At 31.0% G+C, this 8,760-nt stretch overlaps 1 protein-coding gene across 1 annotated transcript; it reads left to right on the top strand.

Annotated features, from left to right (window-relative positions):
• The first annotated feature begins 1,679 nt into the window (after positions 1 to 1,679).
• Positions 1,680 to 8,167, top strand: LOC141710857 (cysteine-rich receptor-like protein kinase 2). The gene is made up of 8 exons (XM_074513372.1): positions 1,680 to 2,096; positions 5,622 to 6,019; positions 6,223 to 6,342; positions 6,468 to 6,595; positions 6,690 to 6,900; positions 7,010 to 7,241; positions 7,362 to 7,506; positions 7,589 to 8,167. The coding sequence occupies exons 1-8, from the start codon at positions 1,729 to 1,731 to the stop codon at positions 7,898 to 7,900; spliced, it is 1,914 nt and encodes a 637-aa protein (XP_074369473.1). The 5' UTR covers positions 1,680 to 1,728; the 3' UTR covers positions 7,901 to 8,167.
• The last annotated feature ends 593 nt before the right edge of the window (positions 8,168 to 8,760 follow it).

The raw sequence follows: 8,760 nt of genomic DNA, 5'->3' as shown, positions 1-8,760 counted from the left end.
GACCTTGGGTACTATTTCAAATTATCTTTTTATTCATTTATAAATCCCAAATTTTCTCTTTTATAACTTAGAATATCTATTTTACTCTAAATATATTAAAAACATTTTAATTATAAATACTTTCAATCCTTACATATATGATATAATTGTGTATATAAGATAAATAATATTTTAAATTAGATTTAAAGAAGTACCTGATGGGTTTTGAACCCTAAACTTTTAATGGTATTTAAAATTATTTCTCTTATCGTGTATATTTTTAAATTTAAGGAGTCATATAATTAGTATGATGAAGATACTCTTATATTTTAGGCTAGTAGGCATGTCCGGGGTTTGCCTGATAATTATAAGCCGGCCGGTCTAATTACAATTTCAATTAAATTAACGAGTAGTTCTACGTTCTTAAAATATATTCCCCAAGTTTTTATGAAATAAAATAGTATAACACATAATGAGTTGTGATTTTTATTTTAAAAAAGTTTTGAATTTTTTTTGAGGAAATATGGATACATTATTTAACATAGAAGTTAAAAAAAACATTTTCGAGTTGATAACCGTACTTACAGGGATTTAAGGAAGGCAGGTCAAAACCACCACAATGTTTCCGCACGAATCTATTATTATATATATATAATAGAGCAAATGAGAGTTCAATGAGACAATTAAATCAAAATGACTTTTGTACCCCTAAAATCTAAAATGTTATTTTAACCCCATCCTATTTATTTCTTATTAATACCTTCATTATTATAACATATTAAATTATTTACCCATTAATAGCTAATCTTCATTAAACCGTAATTAATAGATAATTATTTTATTTTAAGTAATATATCGTATATAAAAAAATAAAATATAATAACAAATTATTGATATTCAAAAAATTACAAATATTACGTGATTTCATGGCATCAAATTTTTAGTAAAATGACATATTTCATGTTAATTAGTATGAGTAGTTGACAAAATAAATTATTTATTATTAACTAATTTTAAAGTACATGCAAACCTTCTAATTTTAGAGTACATGAAAATCATGTTGAGTAAAAAATATAATGTATAGTATCAAATAATTACTCGCAAATTGAATCACATGTAAATCATACACGTAATTTACACGAACTTCCTACGTACTAAATGAACATTACACACAAATAACGGATGTTAATCTCAGAACAATTATTTCTAACTTAATTTTTTAAATAACTAAAAAATAATCGAACTTCATATGTACTAAACGAATACATCACACAAGAATAACATATGTTAAGCTCGGAACAATTATTACTAACTTAATTTTTAAAAAACTTGAAAATAATTAAAAATTAATTAAAATTATACATAATATTTTAGAATATACTTGTGACTCGCGGGGGTTATAAATCTATTTATCGTAAATATATAAAAATATCTAATATTTTAGAAAAATTAATAATAATTATAGAAATTGTCTGTGTCTTGCACGGGCTAAAGAGCCAGTTAGATATAATATTTTGGCAGTGTGTCAATGTAATCTTGGTTGTTACAGTTATTTTTCAATAAAGTCGCAATTTGCCAAGTCATTCGAGGAAAGCTCAAACCAATAAAATAGTACTCCAAAACGAGTAGGCCTAAACCAGCCCGCTTGTTATTTTTACCTTGAACTTGTCTTACTAGTCATCTACAAATTTGTGACATTTACCAAATTTCTGCATCCCTTGAAATAGTCTCTGACTCTGTGGCTCAAGAATGTTGTTTCTGATGGGGTTCGTCATCAGTCTTTTACTTCTAACAACAATAAACACCGCCTTGTCGCAGCCTCAAATCAATCTCTTAAACAAAGGATGCAGTACGTATAATGCAACGAACTTGTCGAGATTCTTTGGCAATCTTAATGGCACCATGTCAGACCTCAGGGGACAATTATTGAATGAAAATAAACATTTTGCGACTGCGCAGCAAGCCAGAAGCTCCGACCCTGTGTATGGCATGGTACAGTGCAGGAACTACTTATCCAGCAGGGACTGCGTCGCTTGCTTTGATGCAGCTGTGTCATTGATTCGTAACTGCTCTGCTGCTAACGGTGCCCGTGTTATATATGACGGCTGCTTCCTCAGGTTTGTATCAAGTTTTTGTCCGGTAACTTTATACTGGAGTCATGACTATATCATTTCTGTATCACTGCTGAAACTTTGGAAATTTGTAGTACTGATGATTATTTATATATCTAATTCTATGTCAAGATCTCACTTGATAAGAAAGGAAATGAGGACTCAGTTGTTATAGATTTGCTGCATCCTTAATATCATGTCGAACCAATTACTTAAACTAGAATTCTTGATATTAATATTATAACATTTCTTTGTGTCATTGTAGATATTTTCCTTATGGAAAAAAGGTTTATGCTGTAGGTTGCTATTGAATCACATAAGAGCCGATCAATATTAATTAAAATTATTTGAAATTGTTACAAGAGTTAATTATCTGGTTCGAACTAGGGTGTAATCGAGCCGAGTCGAGTCGAGTCAAATACTGTCAAGCTCAGCTCGAGCTCAATGAAAATAATTTGGACTCGAGCTCGAGCTTTAAGTTCAAGTTCGAAACTTGGCTCACAAAAGATTCTGTCAGCTCGAGTTTGGCTCGAAAACTCGAATTTATTCACTAAATATTTACAAAAATTTGAAATATGATCGGTTCGACTGGAGTTCGACTCGATAAAAAATAAATAATATATAATAAATATTAAATATTTACATAAAAATATATTTATAATAAAACAATTTAAAAACAAAAGATGTTCGGTAAGACTCGCGAACCTAACGAGCCGAATAATTTGAAACTCGAGCTTAGCTCAGTTAAAAATTTGAAAAGTTCGAGTTCGGGCTCGCCTCGATTATTTTCTAGTAGAATTTGAATTTTTTACGAGTCGAGTTCAAATAACTCACAAACAGTTTGATTCGTTTACTCCGGTACGAACCTTCTTTGACCTCTGTAACCATGCTCCTCCATCTTACTAGCCTACTAGGTTTACAATTATTGATATACACAAATCACTATATTAATATGTTATATCAAGCTCCCTATAACTTGATTTATCGAATACCAACAACGGTTTTCATTGTATTCCTGAATAAAGTTAACAGGTTAAGCTGTTAGTACACGTCTAAGTAATTGTCAAGTTATAAAATGTAGATTTACTGGACCGAATTGCAGAGTTGGCGCAGAGTATGTCACAACATTACGTTACTTCCTTTTAATTTAATATATGTCCCAAATATTATTATATTGATCAAGTAATGCAATGATCTCAAACAACACCGTAAATAGGACAAGAATAGAAATAAATAAATCTATACTATCTGTTTATATTATATTATTGTAAACAGAAAATCTTCTATTTAATAGTTGGTTAGTTATTTGGTACAGTTGTTTGATACGGTAAATAACAACTGTGAGATTTAAAACAGATAGATGTAAACCGTTGGATGTAATAATAAAATAATATTATATTAATATTTAAACTGCTCTCATAGGTTCAGAGTCGAATCCCGTCAACAGTGTATTATATTTAAATTTTTATATTTTTTATTTTTAACAATTTTTATTGGTTCAAAGTTCGTGTTCAGGAAACAACATATTATATATTATATTTATTTATTTCTGGTCAAGTTTCAAACTATCATAAAACATATATTATTATAACTTAATATATTTTTCAGTATTTTTTTCAACTATTAAAATTCTAAACTAATATATTAATAATTTTAAGTTAAAATATATAATTAAAAATTATTCGAGTGTTAAAAGCAATCTGTGCATCGCACGGGGTATACGCTAGTATATATCTATACTATTATATTAAAAATGAAACATTAAAAGTTTGGTTGTTGGTTGTTGGTCGTTCTATTATATTTAAAATACGACACTTAATATTATTTTTAAAATAAGACACCTAAAATTACTCGATTATCAATTCTATTATATTTAAAATATGACACTTATATTATGACACTTAATATTATATTTAAAACAGGACACCTAAAATTAATCGCCTATCGATTCTATTATATTTATAATAGAACGCTTTAAATTCCTATCTATACTATTATATTAAAAACGAAATATTCAAAGTTTGGTTGTCGGCCGTTTTTTACCGTTAGATTAATTCTTAAAAATTAGTATTATTTAAGAGGTATAAGGTTCGAATTCTGCCAACAACATATTAAAATTATAAAAAAAATAGTATTTTTAAGAGGTATAATCAAAATTAGAATTTACTTGTCCGCAAGGGTTGACTGAATTGGTTAAAGAGAGGATAACTATCCTCTTGGTCACATTTCGAACCCACGGGAGGAGAATTTATGATTATGCCTCTTGAGCCAGATTCGGTCGCTTAAATTTGGTTCATGTGGTTTGCAGGCTATTGGATGAGCCCGTAGGGTTTACCCAGTGCGCACCCGAAGGGTAGCGGGTAGCGGCTGCGGGTTATTTACGATAAAAAAATAATAATTAGAATTTACAATATATATGATAAAAATAACCGTGCATCGCATGGGTTATATATTAGTCTATACTATACTATTATAAGCGAAACATGGTTTCGTTTGGTCGGTCGGTTACCACCTTCCTAGAAAATATGTTAACACCTTCTAAAAAATGTTTAAGCAAATATTATTTAATCAAAATAAATAAATCATATATCTCATATAACTACAAACTTTATGAATTATTAATAAGCTTGATATCTAAGAGCACTCAACTTCTTTCTTGGTAGGAAATCAAACACTTCTAAAATTAATTTTATTAATTCAAATTATAATATAATAAAATATTTATTAAATCAAGGAAAAATTAAAAAACAATAGCAAATCATCCATATACACTTATATTTAAGACTCCCACTTTCGTATAGGCCCTACACCCGCCATATAGATTACAGAAGAAAAGACTTTTTAAAATTTTAACTATTGAAATTTTGAATCCTTCAATAATATATATTACATAAAAAAATAATATGTAAATATTTTAATTTTATTAATTTCAATAATATATAGTCATTATTTTTATAATTTAGTTTTACGAAATAACAATATAAATTAAATCACCACCTTCCAAATTAAAATTTCAGTAAACGACTGACACCATGAATATAATCAAGATTCACCTTAATTTTTAAACTTTTTTTGTTGCTATTTAGTATAATTTTTGTGACTGCAAATGTCACTCTTTTCATGTAATCTTCGTCGATGGTTATCTTTAGGTGATCTAATTTTAAATCCTTTATTGTTTTTCATTTTAATCGATTTAGGCATGACTTATGACCAAAGTTTATAAAAGACTAAAACTGTTAGTGAGTTATTCAAATCCGATTCATAAAATATTTGAATTCGATTCGGTAATAATCGAGCCGAGCTCGAGTTCTCGATTTTTTCAAATTATTTATCAAGCCGAGCTCGAGTTTCAAGTTACTCGGCTCATAGGGTTCGCGAGCATTATCGAAATTTTATTATTCTTAAATTTTTATATTATAAATATGTTTTTATATAAATATTTAGTAATTTATGTGTATCTTATATACTTAATCGAGTCAAACTCCATCATATTTCCGGTTTTTGTTCATATTTTCATGTTAATCGATTTAGGTACGAGAGCAACAGCTTCTATGACCAGACAACCCTCCCGGGAAATGTGGGGTTATGTGGAAATCGGACGGTATCTCAAGCCACAGATTTCGGTACAGCAGTGAGCGGACTACTAGCAGATCTTCAAATTGCAACCCCGAAGATCAGTGGTTTTTTTGCCACATCTACTAGACAAATAGGTGGTAGTGTTGGTGCAGTTTATGCGGTGGCACAATGTGCTGAAACGTTAAGCAAAACTGGTTGCCTAGATTGCTTAACTGTGGCCAATAGTAATTTAAAAACTTGTCCACCGGAGGCTGATGGAAGGGCTGTAGATGCAGGGTGTTTCTTAAGGTACTCAGACACTCCATTTTTTCCTGATAATCAGACGACAAACATTACACCTTTCCTGAGAAGCGGTAATATTTCTTTTCAGCTTATACAGAATTTTGATCCTCTTTATTTGCTGACGAACAAACAATTATTATTGTAAAATTGTTACATTTATGGTATAATACATTATCGATGTTTCAACGTATGCTAACGTGTACAATCATTTTCGCTTTTTGCTCATCTATGAATTGTGAGATTACGACAATGTATTATTGTGTACTTTATATAGGTAACTCAAGCAACAAGGCAATCATCATTGGCAGCATTGCAGGAGGTGTAGGGCTTGTTTTGATCGCAATTCTGTTACTATGGTACACAATTTTAAGGAACAAGAAAGCAACACAAAGAGGTGACTAATGTCTTTAGCTAGGAGTTTTAGTTAGCTAGTTTGTTTATTTTATGTACGGTTTGTAAATGCAGCTTTTCCTAATAGAGACGTCTTACTAAAGATACTATTGTTTGCACCCAAAACAGGCAACATGCTAGGAGCGACTGAATTGCAAGGTCCCACAACATACAGCTACAAAGACTTGAAACTAGCAACAGAAAATTTCAGTGAAGAAACCAAACTTGGAAAAGGAGGTTATGGAGAAGTATACAAGGTATGTAAATATGAAAACTTGATTATAGGTTTTCTGATTGTTGCATGACCAACAGTTTTTCATATCTTTCATGCTTCATCATGCCATCAAGCAGGGTACCTTAAAAAATGGGGATATTGTTGCAGTGAAGAAACTAGCATTAGACTCTAGCATAGCAGAGGCAACATTTGAGAGCGAAGTTAGGCTCATAAGTAATGTTCATCACCGTAATCTCATCCGTCTTCTTGGATGTTGCACTAAAGGACCACTGCTGCTTCTTGTCATAGAGTACATGGCTAACTCCAGCCTTGACAAATTTCTTTATGGTTTGTTGCCCGATGCCACATTCCTATATTTTCGATGAAATTTTTTATTTTTTTGTGAGGACAAATTGCTTTTTGTTTAAACTTCAATCCACTTCAATGACTGTTACAGGTGAAAAGCGAGGGACTCTTAGATGGAAACAGAGGTTTGACATTATTTTTGGCACTGCCAGGGGTCTTGCCTATTTACATGAACAGTTCCATGTAAGAATCATACATCGAGATATAAAATCAAGCAACATATTACTTGATGATGATTTTCAGCCAAAAATTGCTGATTTCGGATTAGCAAGACTTCTTCCTGAGAATCAAAGTCATGTTAGCACCAAATTTGTTGGCACATTGTAAGTGAATTTAAGTCACTTCAAATTTAGATGATTTTTTTTCTCAGTTGCGAGTGTCATTAACTCAGGCTTAAGTAAGTGTTAGAAAATAGTAGCATATTTACTGAACCGAATATACAGGGGATATACAGCACCAGAGTATGCAGTACATGGGCAATTGTCCGAGAAAGTAGATACGTACAGCTTCGGAATCGTAGTCCTTGAAATTATTAGTGGCAGAAGGTGCAATGATGTTGAGGCCACTAATGAATACCTTCTTGAAGATGTAAGTCATCTATCATAATTTGTATTCATTACAATACAGTTTCTTTATGAAAGGATATATTTTACCCTTTTTTTTGTTTTAGGCATGGAGAATGTATGAGAATAACATGTATCTGGATTTGATAGACGAGACGTTAGACCCTAACGAGTATAGGGTAGAAGATGTCAAAAAATGCATAGAAATAGGTCTATTATGCACTCAGTCTCCAGTATCTTCAAGGCCAACAATGTCTGAAGTTGTTGTCATGCTCATAAGTGATCCATCTGAAGAACCTAGACTACCAAACAGAAGCATGCCTATGGAATTGTATAAGAGAGCTCCGGAGGATTCATCTATATCTACTGGACCATCAACAGCAACTGCTACTACAACTTCAACATTCACTGGTCGATAAATTTACTTCAATATTTTGCCTTCGATTTTACAGCATTAATTGTGGTCCGTTTTTAAAGCCTATACCTGAATAATTCCCTTAATTAGGCGTGTGATGTTAAGGCTAATTCATTGTAGTACCCAACAATATTTCATATGCGTCTCTCTTCCTTTTTTGTTCTTTCAATTTTTGGTATAGATTTTATTCTGAATTTTACATGCAGCCACTATGTTTCACGCAAGTCTTATTTTCTTGCTTGTTTAGATGGAACTCTGGTTTGAGATTATGAATTGAACTCGGCAATTATTAGGACTGATTTCTAGCAGAGTAGATTATTGCATCTTTTTGTCTGGGTAATAAGAGTTGAACATTTCTGTTTCAGCTAAGGAATATGTGAATGTTGGAGCAAGGACAGCAGGAGGGGATATACTACACAACCTCATATCTATTCAATACTAATACCAACTATTTTATACTAATACTAAAAGAAAGAGCAAATTGTCATGTGTCGTTTTATAATTTTTTTCCCTCCGTAAGAGTTACTAAGTTACTATCTCAGATAACTCATTTTATCGTTTAGGCCATCTCCGATTGTTTCTCTGTTTTAAAGTTGCTTGATCTTCATTTTACATCACTTTTATTTTATATCACAGTTACATCTCCAAACATGTCTCTAATTATTACTTCAATCTTTAATATTCCTCCTGCACCATAATACATAGACACATAATACATAGACACTGATATAAAATTAGATAGAGATATACAAAGATAAGATATGGGGTAATGGTCTTTATTATCACAATTTGGGAATAAAAAGTCCAGAATTTTATAAGTTAAAAAACGTAACTGTTTTTTGCGTTTTTTATTCAAAATAAAAA

This window comes from Apium graveolens, chromosome 3, assembly GCF_009905375.1.
Source record: "Apium graveolens cultivar Ventura chromosome 3, ASM990537v1, whole genome shotgun sequence".
Classification (NCBI taxonomy): domain Eukaryota; kingdom Viridiplantae; phylum Streptophyta; class Magnoliopsida; order Apiales; family Apiaceae; genus Apium; species Apium graveolens.
This window is presented reverse-complemented; position numbering and strand designations above follow the sequence as displayed.

Coding starts and splice junctions, on each gene's coding strand:
- LOC141710857 (XM_074513372.1), top strand. CDS start 1,729: ATGTTGTTTCTGATGGGGTTCGTCATCAGTCTTTTACTTCTAACAACA. Junction 2,097..5,621: donor TATGACGGCTGCTTCCTCAG/GTTTGTATCAAG, acceptor TAATCGATTTAG/GTACGAGAGCAACAGCTTCT. Junction 7,507..7,588: donor ATGAATACCTTCTTGAAGAT/GTAAGTCATCTA, acceptor TTTTTGTTTTAG/GCATGGAGAATGTATGAGAA.